The sequence below is a fragment of the Mus pahari genome, chromosome 17, assembly GCF_900095145.1.
Source record: "Mus pahari chromosome 17, PAHARI_EIJ_v1.1, whole genome shotgun sequence".
NCBI classification, from domain to species: domain Eukaryota; kingdom Metazoa; phylum Chordata; class Mammalia; order Rodentia; family Muridae; genus Mus; species Mus pahari.
Window position 1 is genome coordinate 1,486,319 of NC_034606.1, and position 22,702 is coordinate 1,509,020.

General features: G+C 43.0%; 2 protein-coding genes and 1 non-coding gene across 8 annotated transcripts in view; 1 reads left to right on the top strand and 2 right to left on the bottom strand.

The window, feature by feature from the left end:
- The window catches only part of Matn2 (matrilin 2), a 142,070-nt gene extending 128,104 nt beyond the window's left edge, over window positions 1–13,966 (top strand). The window contains exons 12-19 of one of the 6 annotated variants that reach the window (XM_021216544.1): window positions 618–740; window positions 3,377–3,499; window positions 6,025–6,438; window positions 9,203–9,355; window positions 10,404–10,475; window positions 10,839–10,916; window positions 11,239–11,337; window positions 13,451–13,953. In XM_021216544.1, the coding sequence (XP_021072203.1) occupies window positions 618–740; window positions 3,377–3,499; window positions 6,025–6,438; window positions 9,203–9,355; window positions 10,404–10,475; window positions 10,839–10,916; window positions 11,239–11,337; window positions 13,451–13,506 (1,118 nt within the window). In that variant the 3' untranslated portion in view covers window positions 13,507–13,953. Of the gene's footprint in view, window positions 1–617; window positions 741–3,376; window positions 3,500–6,024; window positions 6,439–9,202; window positions 9,356–10,403; window positions 10,476–10,781; window positions 10,917–11,238; window positions 11,338–13,450 lie in introns of all 6 variants that reach the window. The other 5 variants (XM_021216543.2, XM_029548256.1, XM_029548255.1 and 2 more) reach the window with 5 other exon arrangements.
- Window positions 13,967–18,077: 4,111 nt separating this feature from the next.
- Rpl30 (ribosomal protein L30) lies at window positions 18,078–21,104 on the bottom strand. The gene is made up of 5 exons (XM_021216912.2): window positions 21,002–21,104; window positions 20,842–20,894; window positions 20,489–20,634; window positions 18,889–19,019; window positions 18,078–18,179 (listed from the first exon to the last, which is right to left on the bottom strand). Exons 2-5 carry the CDS (start codon window positions 20,860–20,862, stop codon window positions 18,130–18,132), a joined length of 348 nt encoding a protein of 115 aa, XP_021072571.1. The 5' UTR covers window positions 20,863–20,894; window positions 21,002–21,104; the 3' UTR covers window positions 18,078–18,129.
- LOC115062493 lies at window positions 18,366–18,497 on the bottom strand. The gene has a single exon (XR_003842444.1). It is a non-coding gene; the product is annotated as a small nucleolar RNA SNORA72 (small nucleolar RNA).
- Window positions 21,105–22,702: the final 1,598 nt, after the last annotated feature.

Consider the following 22,702-nt stretch of genomic DNA (forward strand, 5'->3'; position numbering starts at 1 on the left):
ATGGGCTAAGGATACAGCTTAGTGGTAGAACACTTGCCAAGCATACATAAGGCTCTGGGTTCTGTCCCTAAAATTCCAATGACATCAAAACAGTCAAAGAACAGTGTGCACGACTGGGCGAATAGATCTCATCTCTGCCAGTCCTCTTCTCTGACTTCTCAAAACTCTTCCTAAAGAGCTTTGAAAGAAAGATGAGTACCTGGAGTCGTTACTCTCATTTTCAGACAGGAAAGCTAAGATTCTAAGAGGTTACATGATTTTCCTAAATCATAGATTATGCCAGGGACAAAGGTAAGACCAGCTCCCAGTGCTAGCAATTTAAAGCTTTCCCCTATGTAACCTTATCAACAACACCTTCACGTGATACCAGAGGCTGTGTCTGCAGACCGCTGGGGCTGGATTGCATCCTGAGACACTAAAGTTGGTGCTGGAGAGTGGAGGTGGCTATGTCAGTGGGAATGTTTGAAGACTGAAGTCAATCCAGAGGCACCAGACTTCATCCAGCTTCACCTTCCTACTCAAGCAGCAGTCCAGAGCCCAAGATGGATGGATCTCCAGGGGGAGTCCACGGAGACTTTTTGTTGATGTGGTTGTTTTAATCACTGTACCCTCCTCAGGGAAAGATGTCTGCCAGGAGGTTAAGCACGGATGTGAGCACCTTTGTGTGAGCAGTGGCGAGTCATACGTCTGCAGGTGTCTGGAGGGATTCAGGCTGGCTGAGGATGGGAAGCACTGCAGGAGTAAGTACAGCGCTGCATGTGGAGCTGGGCACAGCTCTTCACTGGATCCTCACATTCTACCTCTGTACCATTCGTAACCATGTCACAAACTCAAATTCCAACTCTGGGTGCTCTGAAGGTGTTTCCAAGGGATCAAGCGAGCTGACTCTGGGCTCTTCGGGAGTTTCTCAGTGGCAGTCCTAAGCTGTCGGGCTTCTCTTCTGTTTTCTCTCAGCTCTTGCATGGTGGCTGGGTAGCCGTACAGGGCCTAACTTAGTGCCTAGCAAGCTGATGGGAAAATCTAGAATCATTGGTAGCAGTTGACTACCAGGACCAAAAAGATAATTTCAGCTCTTTTTCTTCTTGGCAGACCATATATGTAAGGTAGGAGAAGGGCTGGAGGGAGGGTCTGTGGGTTTTTAAGAGAGGAAAGAAACCCAAACTAACAACTAAAACAGACCTGCCATTCGCTTCTCTAGGGCAGGTTTCTCAAGCAGAGCCATTAGAAAGCTTCGGAGGGGCTGGGAAGATGGCTCAGTGGGCAAGAGCACCGACAGCTCTTCCGAAGGTCCGGAGTTCAAATCCCAGCAACCACATGGTGGCTCATAACCATCCATGACAAGATCTGACTCCCTCTTCTGGAGTGTCTGAAGACAGCTACAGTGTACTTACATATAATAAATAAATAAAATCTTTAAAAAAAAAAGAAAAGGAAAGGAAAGAAAAGGAAAGGAAAGGAAAGGAAAGGAAAGGAAAGGAAAGGAAAGGAAAGGAAAGGAAAGGAAAGGAAAGGAAAGGAAAGGAAAGGAAAGGAAAGGAAAGGAAAGGAAAGGAAAGGAAAGGAAAGGAAAGGAAAGAAAGCATCGGAGGGATCTCAGAGAATGGCTCAGTTGGTAAAGAGCTTGCTGTGTAGGCATGAGGACCCGAGGTCCATCCCCAGTGCTCTGTAAAAGAAAGCATGGTAGAGTACACCTGTCACCTCAGTGAGGGGAGGCGAATACCAGAGACTCCCGGAGACTTGTGGGCCAGCCACTTCCTCAGAGAGAGAGAGACCTTGTCTCAACAAATAAAGTGGATAGTGACTGAAGAAGATATTGACTTCGGACTTCTGAAGAAGATAAGCACATGCATGAGTGCACACAGATACTCACATAGACTCATCCTAGGAGTCTCCAGAAAAGTAGATAACAGTGTTTATGTGGCAGAGGAACATGTACATACATGATGTGGATAAAGGAAGAAAGGGGGAGAAAAAAAAAGAGAAATTGACTTTAAGGAATTGGCTCATGAAATTGTGAGGGCTGGTGAGGAGGATGACTCTGAGCCTGCTCTGAAGGCCTTCATGGGACTAGATGAGGCCCACACACACTCGGGAAAGCAGTCTGCTTTACTCAGAATCTGATGATTTAAATGTTAGCCTCACATACAAGGTACAGCCACTTCTAGACCTGTGCTTGACAAAAAACAAAACAAAAATTGGGCACCATCACCAGCCAAAGTTTACATAAAATTAGCAGTTATGCTACAAGAAAGAGCAGCTCAGTCAAGCCAGGATTTGAATATAGGTCTAGACTTTCTTCCCTTTCTAGATGATAGCTCTCTTTCAGGGTGGGGCTTAATATCTATATGGATTTCTGACTCTGCTGTAGTGGGTAGAATGGCCCTTTCTTGGTTAAACAAAGCAAATTCATTTGGTTTTGAGGTTGCTTTGTGGCAGTTTCCTCACAGACTCCTTGAGAGCATGGGTCATTGCACTTGTCAGCAAAGCTGAGTAGAGAATTATGAGCACCATTCTTCTCCAGGAGCAGGGCTTGTGTCTAGAGAGAGGCTCTGCTGTGACTGAGTGCATTGGGGCCCTGGCTGGCCTCTGCTGCCTTGCTGCACTGTTTGACCTTCTAGCTGCACACTGCAGTCCTTCTTTTATGGAGATCATGCTTTGGTCCTGTCCACATGTCTGGATGAGCCAATTTTTCTATTCATTTAACATATGTATCAGTCAATACCTTGAACAGGTGGATACAAGGCACTATTTCTAGCCTTACAATTTGATCCCTAAATTAAATCCCACAGTTCCCCCCTTCCTAGTGGTATCTGTCATTGCAGATTCTAATTTCATGTAAGGTTTCTCCTTTAAAGGGTAGACAGAAGCTCAGGGGTGTCATACAATCAGAAAGTGAAGACTCGGGGAAGTGTGCCTCAACTGGGCTATCCTCTGGCCAGACAACCTTGTACAACTCAGATACATGGCATCCATAGCTGCATTTATTCTCTATGTGTACCTAGCCATGCCCCAAGGGTGTTGTTAGGATTAAAAGGTCATTAACTACTTCAAAAAGTTCAAATTACCTCACCCATGAGAAATGCTCATTAGACAACCAGCATGGGGTATCTGGGATCTCTACTAAGAAATATGAAGCCAACACCTATATAGCCATTCTAAAACCAAATGGGAAATCCACCAGGTCCAGTAGGGTCAAGAGAGCTCTGAGGGAAACTGCTCCTTGATCTCGGCCTGTTTTGGCATAGACTGCAAAGGTAATCATTTTAGCAAAGATGTGTCTTTGAGATGGATTACTTCCTTACCATACCCAACATTACTGTTCTCAATAGCTTCTTTCTACAATAATGGGTTGTTCATCTCCCCACATTTTCCCTAGGGAAGAATGTCTGCAAGTCAACCCAGCATGGCTGTGAGCACATGTGTGTGAACAATGGGAACTCCTATCTGTGCAAGTGCTCAGAGGGCTTTGTCCTAGCTGAGGATGGAAGGCACTGCAAGCGTAAGTGACCAAAACTGGCTCACTGCTTCCATTTAGTTTTGAAGCAATGGCTTTTAGGAACATTTTCAGGCAATAGACTCCTTAGCCCTCCTTCTGCCATAATCTTTTTTTTTTTTTTCAAGATTTTATTTATCTATAGCTGTCTTCAGACACTCTAGAAGAGGGTATCAGATCTCATTACAAATGGTTGTGAGTCACCATGTGGTTGCTGGGATTTGAACTCAGGACCTTCAGAAGAGGAGTCAATGCTCTTAACCGCTGAGCCATCTCTCCAGCCCCCACCATAATCTTAAATGTATATGCAGACAGCAACAACAGCCACCAGAACACCTTTGATTTAGTAGATAGTAAATACAATGACTGGTTCTGTTCTGTAAGCAAAGAGTATATAGAGGGGAGCGGCTTGTACATTACTCCAGTACCCCTGACATCTGCTAGAGAGTCACATGCATGGCATCTGAGTCTTTTCTGATTTCCTTTCTATGATGAATCAATAGATTGAGTAATGAAGACAAGCATTTAATGAAGAAAGAGAAACCCTGGGGCTGGAGAGTTAGCTCAGTGCTTAAGAACACTATCTGGGGGGCTGGTGAGATGGCTCAGCAGGTAAGAGCACCTGATTGCTCTTCCAAAGGTCCTGAGTTCAAATCCCAGCAACCACGTGGTGGCTCACAACCATCCTTAACGAGATCTGACTCCCTCTTCTGGAGTGTCTGAAGACAGCTACAGTGTACTTACATATAATAAATAAATAAATCTTTAAGAACACTATCTGTTCTTTCAAAGAACCTGGGTTCAATTCCCAACATCCATATGCTACCTCACAACTATCTGTGGGTCCAGTTCCAGAAAATTTGAGACATATACAAGCAGGCAGAACACTCATACACATAAAACAAAATAAAATTTAAAAAGAGAGACCTCAACCCCCAGCTATCCCCCTACACACACACACACACACACACACACACACACACTCACACACACACACACGTGGGTGCACTCACATTAGCATTTTCTGCTGGCCAGGCATAGAAGTAATTTTGCATATATATGCTTTTACTTGCTTTATTATTGTACTTTACTTTGAAAGATTAGACAGCTGCTTGATCTATATAAAAGAAAATATTATAATAACATACTGTAGACTGTTTGAAATGAGATCATCCATTTGGAATTGGTACAATTCTCTTATGCAACCCTACATATAGTGTCTTAGCATCTAAATTGCCTATGTATTTATATAAAGTTTTTCTTTTTACTGTTAACCATCTAAGCTTCCCAAAAATATTTTTTTAAAGTTACATTCTTTAAGTCTTAATAGTAGAGTGCGTACCTAGTAAGTACTAGTAGAGGTACATGTGCTACCAAATAGATACTACTAGGTTCTGTTATTCTGTCAGTATTAATATATAGAATACTTATTGTGTGTCAAACATTATGAGCCCCAAAATCTTAGTATCTATTGAAGGAGAACTCAGACTAAGGGAGAAAGACACATTGTTTTTGTTTGTTTGTTTGGTTTGTTAAGATTTTATTTATCTACTTTATATATATGATGAGTACACGGTAGCTGTCTTCACACACCAGAAGAGGGCATCAGATTCCGTTACAGATGATTGTGAGCCACCGTGTGGTTGCTGGAAATTGAACTCAGGACCTCTGGAAGAGCAGTCAGTGCTCTAAACCACTGAGCCTTCTCTCCAGCCCAACACATTTTTAAATAATTATCTCACCGCATGTACACAGCATAGGGTACATTGGATTTAAGCAAAATGGCATTTGACACTTTGTGTTAGTCATTATCATAATCCTGCTGTGTCCACTGCCTTGCACAAAGCAGATACTCAATACATTGACTTTGGTTGAATAAATTAATGTATTAGGGTATTCAGAGAGTAGCTGACACAGCTGGGTTACTGTGTAAGCTTCTTGGAAGAGGAAATGGCTGAGGAAAAACTAAGCATATCTTCATCTGTCAGTCAAAACATTAGCACTGTGTATCTCAGCCTCCAGCAACAAGGCAAAAGGAACGGCCATGGTCTAGCCTAATCCAGTGGTTCTCAACTCCTGTAAGGGGTGACAGACCCTTATAATCATGGCAGTAGCAACATTACAGTTATGAATATAGTTTTATGGTTGGGGGTCAACACAACCTGAGGAACTGTATTAAAGGGTCACATCATTAAGAAGGTTGAGAACCACTGGTCTAATCATTTACTGTACTCTGTGCACAGTAAAGGTCTAGCTGCCAGTAATCAGTGTGTGATTTCCTTTACAATGTGTGTATAGTGTGTAGCTTATTTAGGGAAATTACTGGTGTTAATAATTGGGAACTCAAACATAATAGAGTATCTGGAAAAATGGTAATTGTGATATGCCCACTTGCCTATCCTGTGTGCTAGCTGAAGAACAAAACCCTGGCTCTCCAAACCTATGCCTCCGGCTGAAGCACGCTTTTTATCCTTTGTATACACACGATCTCTAACTTTTTAACCACGTGACCTTTCCTTTCATTCCTATAGGATGCACTGAAGGCCCAATTGACCTAGTCTTTGTGATAGATGGATCCAAGAGCCTTGGAGAAGAGAACTTTGAGACTGTGAAGCACTTTGTCACTGGGATCATAGATTCCTTGGCAGTCTCCCCCAAAGCTGCTCGTGTGGGGCTGCTGCAGTATTCCACACAGGTCCGAACGGAGTTTACCCTGAAGGCCTTCAGCTCAGCCAAGGACATGAAGAAAGCCGTGGCCCACATGAAATACATGGGCAAAGGCTCTATGACTGGGCTGGCCCTGAAACACATGTTTGAGAGAAGTTTTACCCAAGTAGAAGGGGCCAGGCCCCCCTCTACGCAGGTACCCAGAGTAGCCATCGTATTCACCGACGGACGGGCTCAGGATGATGTCTCTGAGTGGGCCAGTAAAGCCAAGGCCAATGGTAAAATGGGATGGAGTTGTGGTTTATATTACTCAAAGTGTGGGTCTTTTAGATTCACAGCTGGTCTTAGACAGTGTTTGAGCAACCAAAAATTGTTGGCTAAGCCATTAAAAATACACCTTGGCAATACTGCCACCTACAGGCCATAATGGGACCCTGGAGATGCTAAATAAAATGGCCTCAGCCTGGGTCATGGGATTTACCACCTAGTGTGTGAGCTTCAGTAGAGAGAACCACCTCAGCAAGTGTTATTAACCACAGCACAGAAGTGTTTTAATGCGCTGGTGTGTTTCCTCCAGTCACCTGGAGAATGTTCTATAAGATGGATTTCTGGTGGCAACTTTACTGACACAAGTATACTTTTAACTTTTTATTTTTATTTTCACATGCATTGGTGTCTTGTCTACATGTATGTCTATATGAGGGTGTCAGAGCCCATAGAAATGAAGTTAGGGAGAGCTTTGACCTACCATATAGGAGTGGGAATTGAACCCAGGTCTTCTGGAAGAGCAGGGCCTAACCACTGAAACATCACCTGGTACAAGACACTTAAAAAAAAAAAAATGGAGAAGGAAGGAAGAGGAAGAGGAGGGAAGGGGTGGGGAGGGAGGGGGAGGGAGGGGGAGAGAGGGAGGGAAAAAGAGAGAGAAACAGAAACAAAGAGGAAAGATTCTCTTTGTAGTTCAGGCTGGCCTGAAACACATGATGTAGCACAGAACAGCTTCAAACTCATTGCTTCACCCTCCCTAGTACTTGAACTACAAGCATGAATAGATTTTTGGTCAAGTCTTTAAGTGAATATTCTGAAGTCATGAAGTCTTTGGATAGAGACCTATGTTGGCAGAAACCTGGCTTTTGAAAAGAACAAAGTTGGATGGGTCCAAGTTCCTATTGCTCCACAAAACTCAACTCTTTCTCTGGGGTTTTCCTGAGAAAAACTGTGTATTCTGCAGGGAGGGTCTGAAGGGTGACTTTATTTGCATACATGTGGAAGAGTGTGGCCTTTGATTCATGAGAGGCCAAAAGCCGGGATGGATGTTGGAGCTGATTCATGATGAGTATATATGGATTTCCTCTGGTGAGATGAGAAGACTCGAGGTCGGCAGCCTGCTTCCCAGCCAAACGCCTTCAAGTACTGAAGGCACATTGCTAAGAAAAAGAATGCATGCAGTCCCACGGGAGATTCTCTAGAATTTGTGCCTAGATGGGCCCAGATGTAGATGACTGACAGTTGCTCAGTCTATAAAAAACAGGATACTCTTGGACCTATTGGCAAACTCCATCCTCCCTCACAGAATTGCTGATGGTTTCCAAACAATTTTTTTTTTTTTTAATGAAAGAGTCCATTTTATAGGCTTTTCTTACCTCGGTGTTCAGTCTTTCCCTGCCCAAGAGTTAAGTAAGAGAGCCATTAGAGTTGTCTATCCCCAGGAGCACCTCATCTGAGTAGTTAATAAAACTGGTTGCTCACTCTAGACTAGCTAGCTAGAGCTCAAGTATAACCCATAAGCCTGATAGCCTGCATTCTTAAAAAGTACTAGGGACAACTTTTTTCCTCCCAAAACAGTAATTGGCCTTTTATTAGATTCATTGAAACTAACCCACCTTACATTTCCACATACAAATTGCTTCAAATTGCCCAAAGGCAGTTAGTAGAAGCAGATATTTAGCTCTTTTGGTTTTTCGAGACAGGGTTTCTCTGTATAACCCTGGCTGTCCTGGAACTCACTTTATAGACCAGGCTGGCCTCGAACTCAGAAATCCGCTTGCCTCTGCCTCCTGAGTGCTGGGTTTAAAGGCGTGCGCCACCACGCCCAGCTTGACATCCTCTTAAAGAATTCAGTTTTTCTGGGTGAAACTAAATGTGCCCTTGAACAAGCAGTTTCCCTCTTGGACGAAACTGTCTGCAAGGTTACTGGCTCCCAAATACGCTGAGCTCAACTGTAGTCTACACAGACTCAGAACAAGGTGTCACCTTTGCCCATTGGCTTTAAGGGCACTCTTCAACCAGGCTTAGCCAGAATAAGATACCAGTGTTGAAAACTGTTGGAAGCCAAGCAAAGCTCAATTGCTTAATTCACCTTCAAATGAGGGAATGGAGTCTAAAGACTCCTTTGAAATCTCAGGACGATATTTTAAGTTTCTTCTTTACCTGACTGGGATTCCAGTGGTCTGCGGACTCACCTTTCTAACTTTTCACTCCTGTTCAAGACAATGCCCCACCCCACCCATCCACTCAAGAAAGGTGGGCAGAAGGCAGCTCCACTTGGCACCAAGACAGTTAATATTCTTCTCATTTTCTTTTGAGGTTAGACCATCCAAGCACTCAAAGGCTGAGTCAGGGGGATAACAACCCAGGTTTCAGGCCAGCCTTAGCTATATGGTAAGGACCTATTTTGTTTGTAAACTAAATAATGTTATAAATTAACCTGCTTAGAATTTTCCCAGAAAACTCCATTTTACCAAGCTATGAGACTTTTCCTACCATCCAGAGGCTAATTCAGGAGAACAATGAATATTTGTTACTTGACCCCCTTGACAGCTAATCAATAAATCTGTGCCTTAGCTGTTTACCCGCTTCTAGACACTGCACCTCTAGGATCCTCTTTTGTTCATAGGTCCAAAATAAAAGTGTTAGAAGCTATAAATGGGTTGTTAGTATTGACGTTTCAAATGCACAACTTAATATCTAACTAACTCTGGGCACAGCCGTGTCCAGACGGTGGGAACGCAATGGTATCTTGCTCTACTTTCTGTTGCTTAGGCATCACTATGTATGCTGTTGGGATAGGAAAAGCCATTGAGGAAGAACTACAGGAGATTGCCTCTGAGCCTGCTGCCAAGCATCTCTTCTACGCTGAAGACTTCAGCACAATGGGCGAAATAAGTGAAAAGCTGAAAGAAGGTGTCTGTGAAGGTACTATAGAATGTGTCTACGGTAAACCTTAGCCAGCCACAGGGCAGCATGAACCCTGGAGAAAAGCCTCAAACCGTTTCTTCAGTGCTCAGAAAAATGCCTCCCTGATGACCACTGCACCCAGAAAACTGAAGAGGGGAAGACCGTGTGATAGCTACCATGTCTTGCTGTGCCAAATAGCGTACTAGATTTTTAAGATTTATTTTATGCATGAGTGCTCTATCTGGATGTACTCCTGCACGACAGAAGAGGGTATCAGATCCCATTACAGATGGTTGTGAATCGCCATATGGTTGCTGGGAATTGAACTAAGGACCTCTGGAAGAGCACCAGTGCTCTTAACCACTGAGCCATCTCTCCAGCCCCCATTCTAAATGTTTTAATATACTACTCTCAATTTTCACTAAACCCTAGAGAAGTTTAAGCAAGAAGCCACCACTAAAGAAACCAAAAAATAAGTACTACTTGAGGAAATTTGTGGGGATACCTGTCCTTGAGGGCTCACTGTTGAGCATCTAAAGGGTGCCTTCCTACAGGGACTTCTATTTCTAGAATGACTATCCTTTAGCTGTTAGACATTTACTATACTTTTCTCCAGTTCACTAATTGACCTAGGTATACTTACACATAATACCCATTTTGCCTTTTGGGTCCAGACACCCTTAAGATCCAATTTAAATGATGCCTTATTCCTCTGAAGCAAAGAACTCTGGAGTGAAGAGAGGACCCAAGGAGAAAGCCTTCCAGATTCCTAAGGGTAGAGCAAGCTTTGCCTTGTGGCTTTCATTCCTAGTGGAATGTCTTAGGTAGGTAGGGCTGCACATTGTACTGGGTCTTTTAGCAACTTCAACTTTTTTACATCATCGCCTTCTTGACGTGGCATGGGGCATTCTTTAGATGTAAGTTAAGTTCTCTTCTGGAGAGAACTGCTCTAACATAGTCAAACTGCTTTTATTGAATACTTGGTGTTACCAAACACCAAAAGACCCTGGGTCCTGAAGAGCATGTGTGGAACTATCACTCCCTTTGGCCATCTCTTTCCATTCAGCTCTAGAAGACTCTGGTGGAAGACAGGACTCAGCAGCATGGGACCTGCCGCAGCAGGCCCACCAGCCAACAGGTGAGTCTTAAAAGGCACTATGGTCAGTCTTCCTTGGGGCTTCTGCCTCAGTTTCTCTGTAGACATTGTAAAGACAGTTAGGATTTAAATGTCAGCTAGGGCCCTTTCCTCTGACAGACAGGGTAGCTTCACTCTGTCCCTTAAGCCACAGTGGGTAGCTACTGTCTCTGCCAAGTCTTTCTGTCACTGTGTCTCAAAGCAAAGCTCTACAACAAAGCTGAGGACTGCTGAACACCTTACCTCAACTGGTGGCTGCTTGAGACAGTCATGGGAAACAGATTTGAATCCACTTTTTTCTCTCCACAGAATCTGAGCCAGTCACCATAAAGATCAGAGACCTACTTTCCTGTTCTAATTTTGCAGTGCAACATAGATTCCTGTTTGAAGAAGACAATCTTTCACGGTCTACACAAAAACTTTTCCACTCAACGAAATCTTCAGGTAATTTCAAGTGAACAATCACTACTAGATAAGGTACAGCAGCCTTTTAGTTTGCTAACAGACTTAGATTTTAAAGTGGGAACGAGGAAATTAAGTGCAGTAACTAAAAACTAAACTAAAGCAGTAGCCACTGTCTCCCACCCCAAGTACACTGTCCCTTCCATTGTTTGCAGCCAACCAAGCCCTCCATCAGCATTTACTTCCCTATATCTGGATGCACGGGAAAGGCTTCTTTACAGGTTCCTACACACTGGTTAGTCCCATTATTATGTATGGAAGTGTGGTAAAGACAGAGGTGAACTCTCTTCATCTGCTTTCTCAGGAAACCCTTTGGAAGAAAACCAGGACCAATGCAAATGTGAAAACCTTATACTGTTCCAGAACCTTGCAAATGAAGAAGTAAGAAAATTAACCCAGCGCTATATCCTTTTCCAGTAGGATACTCTGTTGTCAAAAATATTTACTCTCAAGCCAGGCATGGTGGCACATGCCTTTAATCCCAGCACTCGGGAGGCAGAGGCAGGTGGATTTCTGAGTTCGAGGCCAGCCTGGTCTAAGGAGTGAGTTCCAGGACAGCCAGGGCTACACAGAGAAACCCTGTCTTGAAAAACCAAACCAAAAAAAAAAAAAAAATACAATTGGTGGTTTTTGCCCCACTTTTGATCATTCAGTTCCAGGGTAAAAAAACACTTTCATTATGAGCCTTAATCAGCACTAGAGCTAGGCAGATATCCACCCTTTATGCTAAATTATTTACCCATCAATAACCCCGAATCATAACTTCCATGTTCCATCTAGGCTGCTCTTAATTCCAATCAGCCAGCCTTCATAGCCATGTATTCATAACTCACCCTATGGCAGCTTTCTCCTCTCTCCTTCCTCTTTCCATCAGATCCCATGCCAGGAAAATAACCTCTCTTCTGCCTAGCTATTGGTTGTAGGCATCCTTCTTCACCCATCAGGGATAACTTTGGGGAAGGGGGGCAAGGTTACATAAGGTCACTTGGGTAGTATAGGCTCTCATTCCTGGGCCAACCAGGGCTTGGGGACCAATAGTCAGCATTACAATACAAGCAAAAGACCAAAACTATATATACTAGCAAAACTTTACAAATAACTGTATAGATTCCATTGTAAAAGGCAGCAACACGGAACCAGGATTTTTTTTTCTGTAAGAGGCAGCTGTATAGGTGTTGGATAATTGAGGTCAAGCCAAGCTTAGTGACCATTCAAGCAACCACTTAGCTGGCTAGTGTAGGAAGATTAACGGCCAATCTGGCAACATGTAAAGGGTAAGGGGGAGACACTTAAACCTCTACATTAGGATGGATATACGCAGCTCTTCCGAAGGTCCTGAGTTCAAATCCCAGCCACACGGTGGCTCACAACCACCAGTACTGGGATCTGATGCCCTCTTCTGGTGCATCAGAAGTCAGCTAGTGTACTTATGAATAGTAATTAATGAATCTTTGAGTTGGAGCAAGCAGGGACTGAGCAAGCAGGGTTGACCAGAGCGAGCAGAGGTCCTAAAAATTCAGTTCCCAACCACATCAAGGGTCACAACCATCTGTACTGCTACAGTGTACTCACATACATAAAACATGTCTTTTAAAAAAAAAAAAAAAGGATGGATATACACCTCTGATAGGCAAAGTACACTATAAAAGGAAGAAGTTTCAAACTCCATCAAGCCTCTAAACCTTCCGCCCTAAAACCAGAGGCCCCGCATATGTGCAGATTTTAAGGAGCTGGGTGTTTCCCTTTTGTTTTTGGTAGCAGAGATCCTTTATATTACAAGGCTGAAGGAAGATTCTACCAAGCAAACTGGATACAATGACTCACTCAAACAGGAATGCACTGGGTAAGTTTTTTTTTTAACACACTGAACTGCCAGCTGCTCTGAACTTAAAATTACAGTAAGCTTACTAAAGCCAGCCGATACTCACCTCAGTGTCAACTAGTCCATAGGGAAATGGCTTAATTCTGAACTACTCCTGTGCCAACAGGCTTACATAAGAACACCCCACACCCCATGTAAAGGGGTGGGGTGACACTGGTCCTCCATGTGGACTAAGTCTTCCTGATGGTAGATATACAGATAAAGCTGGACTCACTCTGTCATGGGGGCAGATGGCTTAGAGGGAAGACAAGCATTAGCTCTGTAGCCTCTTTCTGTACCCTTCCCCTACTCCCTAGCTTTTGGCCTCACTCCCATGCCAGTCTTCTGATGCACCTCATACCTTCCCAACTATGAGCGTGACACTGGCTAGTTATAAGCAACATTGGTTTGGATAGTTTTTTCTTCTTTATCATGAGGAAAAGTAAATTCAAATTGAACTATCTGGATATTTTGAAAATACGCTTAATATGAACTACTTTTTATAGTCTTAAAGGCATGTTAAATTAACTACTATAAATGTACAAGGGCTTTAAAATACTGGAAAGTTTTTTTAACTTGTTAGTTAAATCAAATTGTACTTGATTGTAGGCTAAAACAGATATTCCAGACTCCTTTTCCTTAATTTGAGATTTACTAGAAGAAATGACTCAAAGAATGGAAGCTTTGGAAAATCGCCTAAAATACAGATGAAGACCAGAAGTGCTTTTATGTATATTTGTACACCATCATAAAAAGGATTTTGACAAAGGTAGTGGAGCCTCACACCATAAGTAGACCTACAAGCTGTAAAGCAAATTACAACAGTACAGAAGACACTGGACTGCTTGACTGCTGGATGAGAAAATGGAGACACTGAGGTGTCTAATTTCAATGAGGGTGGGGGAAGGAACCCTGAATTCTGAGTTTACCATGAGAATAAATAAGCTGTGCAGTGTCCCATGATGCACTGTGGACATGATTTCCTTCTGCTGCAACACTGAAATTTCATTTTCAGCAGAAATGACTCCACAAATTGCTATTTTTTGTACTGGAATTTACCTTGATGTGTATATGGACATGTGCGTAAGTCACAGAGACAAATGTTCTGTAATAAGTTGGATTTCTACACAATATTAAAATTCACCATTCCTGAAAATAGTGTTGAGTAAAATTCCTAGTTTAAATTTGATTAGGGGTCATGCTATTTACTAGTTGTATAACTCAGGCTGCCTCAAACTCCCAATTCTGTTTCCACCTTCAGAGCACTGGGAACACAAACACAAATGGTACCAATCCCAAGCTTAGCTTTAAGTATAAACTATGCATACATGAGAAAAGCAGGTTCAGAGTTTGTATATATATTTATTTATTTTTGTTTTTTCGAGACAGGGTTTCTCTGTATAGTTGTACATATTTTTTAAGCTCATCAGCTCAGCACAGTCACTAGTGATGTTATTAATGTGGAAATACAGGTCCTTGCATGCTGCTAGGGAAAGTACAAACTGGCAGGTTCTGGAAACAGCTGCCATTTGAGATCAAACCGAATGGTCTTAATGTATACAAGGGAGACCTGTAGAGAAATGTCACTAGTTAGGAATCGCCTAAACATCAGAACTGATTCACCATGTAGTCTGTATCACAGAAATACTACACACTTACAGAAATATCCATGGGGAAGCCCAAAACTAAGGTGGTTTTTGTTTTTCTAGACAGGGTTTCTCTGTGTAGCCCTGGCTGTCCTGGAACTCACTCTGTAGACCAGGCTGGCCTCAAACTCAGAAATCCGCCTGCCTCTGCCTCCCAAGTGCTGGGATTAAAGGCTGCGCCACCACTGCCTGGCTGTTTTGTTTTGTTTTTTAAAGTAGGATTTCAAGTATCCCCAGCTGGCCTCAAACTCACTATGTAACATATGGCCCCTTGCTTTACCTCCTAAGTGTTGAGGATTACAGTCATGCACCAACATTACTAATTTACCTGGTGGGTCAGGAAAGCACTCTAAGTAACCGAGCCACATTCCAGCCCTCAAATCAGTGACAATTTGGGAAACAGGGATAGCTCCTTGAGTTCAAAGCCAGCCTGATCTATATACTGAGACACTGACATCTAGCATCCTGTTAATTCTATGAATTAACATATACAGAATAGCTAGGCAAGGACATATTAATTTGCATATCAAGTGCAAAAGACAAGTCAAGGGGAACTTACAGTATCACTTCAAGAATGCATTTAGCCACCGGGCATGGTGGCGCATGCCTTTAATCCCAGCACTTGGGAGGCAGAGGCAGGTGAATTTCTGAGTTCGAGGCCAGCCTGGTCTACAAAGTGAGTTCCAGAACAGTCAGGGCTACAGAGAAACCCTGTCTCTAAAAAAAGCAAGAAAGAATGCATTTAGCTTTAAAAGAGGACAGACAAGCCACTGAATTTTACTATGAGTTTTTTATACTCAAAATACTATAATTAAGTTTATACTGATACTTCAAGTACTTTGATCAGAATGTTCTCCCAAAGGGCGGGTGGAAAAACATTTACCATGCTTCACACTCAACAGAGTAATTTTTCTAGAGGTCAATGTTGTGACTCAAAATAAATGTTCTCGTTACAAAGCATTAATTTGGATGATACAAAGATTAAGGTATAAGGCGCAGTGCTTCAAGTTGGCTGTTCTTTGCTCAACCTCCCTCTAGCTGCACAAAACCATCCCTACCATTTTCTCCTTGATGCCACATACAATACACAAGTCTGCAGCCAACCCACGTTATAGATTAGGGACTAGACGGAGTGTCTACTGCTGAACTGAACTGGGTTCCCACACCAGGCAGCTGCATTCTCACCAGTTAATTCTAAGTGCAAGGCCATCAAATGCCCTCATCAGGCATACTCACATGCAGACATAGTTAAGCTTAAAAAGCTTAAGTTTTTTTTTTTTTTTTTTTTGAATTAACTTCCAGGGCTGGGGAGGTGACATGGCTCAGCAGCTAAGAGCACTGGTAGGGCTCTTCCAGAGGACCGGGGTTTAATTCCCAAACAGCCACATGGCAGCTCACAACTGCCTGTAACTCCAGTTCCAAGGTATCACATTAACATACACACAGGCAAAACACATAAAATAATATTTTGAAAAAAATTAAGCTTGTTCAGGTGTTATCAGCATTTTAAAATTTCATTGTTGGCACTAACCTCTTTAAGCCTGTATGTTACCTGTAACAAATGTCACAGTGCTCTTGTCATAACATTGAGCACATACCTATTTAGCAAGTCTCAAAACATTTTTTATATACATTTTTTTTTAAGTGAAGCATGGCTTGGTGGATTAAGTGCACTTGCTATCAATCATCTGTGAGGACCCAAGAGCAGCAACTGGCCTTTTAGGCACTAGGTATACACATGGTGCACTTAAACGCACATAGGCAAAGCGCGCGCGCACGCACATACACACACACACACACACACACACACACACACACACACACACACACTAATAAATCTTTGTGCTGGAGGGTGGCTCAGCAATTAGGTGCACTTGTTTTTGCTGATGAATCAGGATCTAGGGAATTCAATGCCCTCTTCTGGCCTCAGGCTTGCAAGTGGTACGTAGACAAGCACAACACCCATACATGCAAATCTTCTACAAACACTTTAGGCAGACATTCAAATGAATGCTATATGCAAGTGCCCAGAGTCTAGAAAACAGTGTACAGCAACCCCCCCAACATCTTAAAATGCTCAGTATTAGTTGGGACAATTTTATTCTTCGCCACCAGTCTCTCACAAGATGGAACTTAGGGGGGTTTATACTAAGTAGACCAATGGTTGCTTTGACTCTGAACCAGATGGAATAGCAAATGATAAATGGACACAATATTGAAAACTACTATTAACAAGACAAAATGTAAACTTCCAGACTAGACAGTCATAAATCTAATGGGGAACTGCTTAAGCACTGGAAAACATTTACTCAAATTTATGTGACATAAAGTTGAAAATGCTGAATCCTTAGTTCTCTAAAACCATAGTTTAGTAAGAATCAGATGTGACTAATGCTATTTAAACAACAACAAAAAAAGGTCAATTTTTAAGCCGGGCGTGGTGGCGCACTCGGGAGGCAGAGGCAGGCGGATTTCTGAGTTCAAGGCCAGCCTGATCTACAGAGTGAGCTCCAGGACAGCCAGGGCTACACAGAGAAACCCTGTCTCGAAAAAAAAAAAAAAAAACAAAAAAAAGGTCAATTTTTAACTAGGTTAGACTTTCTTCCTATAGCAAGCTCAACCTGTGTCTGCCAGTGTTGCTTGCAGTTAAAATGTTCTATACCCACCCAGTAGAGCTGTGGATTAAATCCAGCTGGCTAGAATCCCCTGAACACTTAAAACGCCACTTTTTACCACCACTGATGTGGGACAGTGACCTTTGCTCCTTAGAAACAGCAGAATGGCACTTCTTACAGAGTCTCCATGAAACACAGCAGAGTAAGGTTCTTCCCTACCATATAGCTTTTAAACGTACCTCTGCATTTTAAACCCTTTTTTGCAAACACAATGACTACACAAAAATTAAAAAATTATCTCATATTATCACTACCTACAAAGCCCTAGAAAAAAATATTTAAATGCCTGTAGCCAAGTCACAACACAGAAAATCTCATTTTAAGGAACTAAGTAGGAAATAGTTAATTTGTAAAGGAAAATAGTTCTAAATTTCTCAAAATAGCATACAAAATCCACAGCTTTGGTCCATCACAAATCTTGATATATTAATGCCTCTCAAACATACCCAAAAATATAATGCGAACACCCTGAGACTAGAACCCAGAGCATGTCTTTACAAGGAGGTAGGGATTAGCAGCTTAGAGGCTCTTTTTGTGCAAGTTTGAGGACTGAAGCTGGACTGCCAGCACCCATATAAAATAAATGGTGGGTGCCAGCCTGCAATTCTATCACTTAGGGTGGCTGGAGAGGTTCCCCAGAGGAAGCTGGCTAGACTACCTGGCACTGCCAAACTCTAGGTTTAAGTGAGAGAGCTTACCTCAGTATACAGTGATTAAAAACACCAAATGACTTTCTGATTAGATACTATTATATCACCACAAATGTGCATTTCAATATTGGAAATATACACTCAGAAACACTTCCCTGGCCCACGCATTTTGCATAGTGATACAGTGTACAATCTTTAAACAGAACCCCAGCAAAATGGAAACCAAGCAGTGTAACTTCTCACCCAAGTCTTGCCTGTGGTCCCCAGGAAGCTAGGTGTTAGGAAGAAGAAAACAACCCAAACAGACGCCATGTTTTTCAAAAGGAGCTCTGGCAAAGTTTTATTAAAGGAAAACTTTCTTGTTTACTTCTCACCAGTCTGTTCTGGCATGCTTCTAATAATATCAGAATCACCTAGAAAATAAAATAAGTTTTACAAGTCATTTAATGGCAACTGATAATTACAGAATTCCCCTACATGTTCTTTAGGTAAGAAGGCAGATTAGCACTATGTGCAAATTGTTGCAGCTGTCACTCTTAAAATCAATTAAAAATACTGTATAATCTCAGCCATCCTATACAAATAATGAATCAGACCTGGTTTATCACCAGCATTTAGAAAACCAGACGGAAGTAAAGAACTAGGTCTGGGGACACATGCATGGTCTTACTATAGCGAATGTCTAGCCTGTCCTGATTATCACAGAATCAGAACAGCGAGAATATTCGCATTGTTCTACATGGCAACTAAAATCTCTAAGCTCAAAATAAAATAGAATGCAGGCATTTACCACAAACTATTTATTCCCAAGCAACAAAGAGATTACTTTTTATCTCGTTCACCTACCAAACTTTTCTTCCCAAGGGAGTGGGGTATGGTAAGAGGGGTTGAGGGGGAGAGGGACAAAGAGTTTCACTGTGCTGCCCCAGCTGTCCTAGAACTTGCTTCATTAAACAAAATTCTTAACAAAGTTAAAAAGCCGATAACAATGTACTGACATGCATTATCAATTATGGCATTATCTCTTTCAATATTAAAGTCCTAATTGTCTGAACTCAGGAACCAAAGCCACTGTCTAATAAGCACTTACATTAGAAAAAAAATCTAATTTTAAAACCATACCTGGGTCAATGATAGCCAGTGTGCATACTCTGTAGTATTTTCCACATGCTGTGCCCAGTTCAATATTATTGCCACTGTAGTGATGGACCCCAGTTTTAGCCAACATGGCATAGTACTCTATTTCAGATTTCCTTAGGAAACAACAAAAAGTCAGATAAAATGCCATACCAAGGTACTGACAGACTTGTGGCAAATTGGTGAGGGCTTTTTTTTTAACAGTATCTAAATCACTACTAACTTTTTTTTTTTTTTTTGGTTTTTTTGGTTTTTCAAGACAGGGTTTCTCTGTATAGCCCTGGCTGTCCTGGAACTCACTTTGTGGACCAGGCTGGCCTCGAACTCAGAAATCCGCCTGCCTCTGCCTCCCAAGTGCTGGGATTAAAGGCATGCATTACCACGCCTGGCCACTTCCAACTCCTTAAAAAAAGATTCTAACTGACCTGATCCTTTACTAGTGCATTGTACAAATTAACTACTAAATACCTACTTTTTGGATATAGTATCCAATATTAAGTACATTGTATTCATGTTTCAATTTACTAAGTTTAAAATGTGTAAGTTACTTAAAAACTAAAGGAGTACTAGAAAAGGGTGTAATAGATATAAAAAAGCCAATGCTGGCCTGGAGATACAGTTCACTGAAAGCTTGTACTGCTCTTAAAGTTCAGTTTCCAGCAGTCACATCAGCCACCTCCCAACTCTAGGAAAATCTCATGTCAGCAACAAGTATATACTCCAGTTTATCGAAAAAAATCTAAGGCAAAGAATAATAGAAAGGTGGAGTGGAGGGTCAGAAACCTAAAAAAGTCAGCCCTCTTAAACCACCTACTACACAGTGAATACTACATAAGTGCTGCTGATAATAGTACCCAAAGAATAAACACTTCAGTGCCAGGTTAAGGGATACAAATTGTTAAGATATGAAAATTCCAGAGAACCTTGAGCTTAGAATGTGGCCCCACAGACCAACAGTGCTCCAAAGTGCTTATGAGAAATGAACTTGAAGCTCCAGCCTGGACCCACTGAGTCTGAGCTTGTAATTTAGTAATGAATGTCTACGCTGCCACTATAAATCGACTGGCAAAGGTTCAAAATAAGACCAAACATTCCAAATTCTGCCACTAAGTATAGACACCTACATAAAAGACTGAAGAGGTGTACAATTGCCATAGAATAATCAAGGAGCATATACTACACAAGCTTCTTTAGTTTACTTAAAATACTTATTAGGTTCAAGTTAATAACTATAATCAAGAATGAACATGTTCAGAAAATTGGAACCTGCTAAATAAGTGATTTTTTGATACCATCACCTCCATAATCCAGGCAGAATTTTTCTAAACTAAAACAGGCACATGCAGCGAAGTGTTAACACTTCAAACCTTGAAAGACGATCAAAAATTCGGGATCGTGCTCCCCCCGAATCTGCGTGTATCATTTGTGTACCTCCTGTCACACAATGTGCCTCAAAGGTACATTTACAGAAAACACTCTCAAAGCAAGGTCCAAACATCAGAAAGCAACCATCATTATTATTCCCAATGCTGGATAGCGCAGTGAATATCCAATAGGCCACACACATTCAGGTTCCCTCCATTACCTCAAAGCTGGACAGTTGTTGGCAAGGATAACCAACTTCGCTTTGCCTTGTCTGATCATCTTCAGAGTCTGTTTGTAGCCCAGCACGTACTTCCCACTTTTCATAACCAGTTGGAGCCTAGAGTTGATCGACTCCAGGGACTTTTTCTACAATGCAAACGTTTGAGACTTGAACAGATTCCTGGACCTGAACCCTCTAATGCCTGAGGCCACACAAAGAGCCACGCGGATTCACGCTGAGACCCTGAAACGTCAGCGACATGTTGTCCACCCAGTGTGCTCAAATCTATCCGCCCCGGCCCAGACCCAGCTCTCCACGTGAACCGGCTTCCGGGCCCGGTCGGCTTCACTCACCGTCTTCTTTGCGGCCACCATCTTCCTGCCTTAGGTGCGGGACAACCCCCAACCTAGCATACACAGAGGACAGAAGAGAGGATTATAATCCAGAGCGTCAAACACCAACTAGCGCAGCTCCCCGAGCCGCCTAATCGTCTACCCCGCAGAGCTCACTCACCAACGCCAGCCGCCAAGATGGCCGGGGAGCGAGAAAGGAAGGAGCTCCCACAATGCAAAGCTCTTCTAGGCCGACAGAGGATTGTGGGACCGGAAGCGGAAGAGAAGCCAGCCCGGGTCACAGGCGGAACAGCGCTCGCGAGAGTAGTCCGCGGTAGTTGGTTGCTATGGGGACCGGGTTCCAACACCGGCTGGGCAGCCGCGTGGCCTGGGCTCCGGCTTTCGGTTCCGGGCGTTCGTTCCGCGGCAGCGGGCTGACACCGCGGAGAACCGGCGCTCGATGGGAGCTGGCTACGGCGGCCCAGGGCGCGGTGGCGAGGCGGCAGCGACCTGGCCTCTCCTGGGCTGGTCTCCGCCTGATGTTGCCTCGGGCGTGCTCCGGGCGGACCCCGGGCCGCCGCTTAACCGCGTGACTGCTCACCCCGAGCGGAGGCATCTCCGTCCACCCGCCGCTGATGTTCCCGCTTGCCGCTCCGTAGGACACACGCACACACACCTTTTGTGGCGGGTTTATACCGTGTACTTGGGAGCCGACTTTGCACAGGGACCGCAATTATAAAAAAAAAGAAAAACCTAAACTGGTGAGGTGGCAGAACGGGTAAATACGCTTGTCGCTAAGCAAACGAATGAGTTCCAAAGCCATGTGGTGGGAGGGGAGCGCCAAGTCCAGCAGGTTGTCTTTGGCCTGCGCTTGGATGCACACATACGTGTACAGAAGTAAAGAGGTAGTCGCGAGAAACCCTGTCTCGAAAAATCAAAAAAAAAAAAAAAAGTCGCAATACGAATAATTTTAAAATCATTTTGCTACGAAACTTGGGCCGTGGGCTGGAGAGATGGCTCAGCAGTTAAGAGCACTGACTGCTCTGCCAGAAGTCCCGAGTTCAAGTCCCAGCAACCACATGGTGGCTCACAGCCATCTGTAATGGGGATCCGATGCCCTCTTCTGATGTGTCTGAAGACAGTAACAGTGTACTCAGATACATAAAATAAATTAAGCTTATAAAAAAAAAAGAAAAAGAAACTTGGGCCGTTGTATAAATGTAGCATTCAAGAAAAAAAAAAAAAAAAAGCTGAAAGCCTCTAGTATTTACGCACTAGCACCCCCAGGGCTGATGAGATTGTTCAATCAGTAAAGTGCTGGCCTTGCAAGCATGAGGACCTGAATTTTATGCCTAAACTTTACTCCCCGTCAATCCCCAGCCCCCCAAAGTCTGTCATGGTTGTGCACGCTTGTAATTCCATCTGTGGAACAGACTCCCCGAGGCTAGCTGGCCAGCCAACCTAGCCCTAAGCTGTCAGCTCCAGGTCTCAGATCCTGTGAAAAATAAGGTGGACAACTACCGAGTAAGCACACCACAAGTGGACCTGTGACCGCTGCCCAGCTGCACCTGTGCCACCAAATGTATATAAGCATAAAACAGGAAAAGCAGGGCAGTAAGTAAACTGTGCTGTGTTACTCTGCCCTGGGGGTTAGGGGAGGGAAGAACAACCCTGCCTGCCCTTAATTAAAATAATTTTAAAAACATCCATGAGCCATGCGGGTCGAGGTGATCTGTATCTATAATCCCACCAAAAAAAAAAAAAGCCGGAAACTAAAACATTTACATTACTTAGCCAACACACACACTCTATGAGATAGTAACTGTGTTATTCTCACATTTTTACAACTAATGTATTACAGAAGTATGAATAGAACCAGACC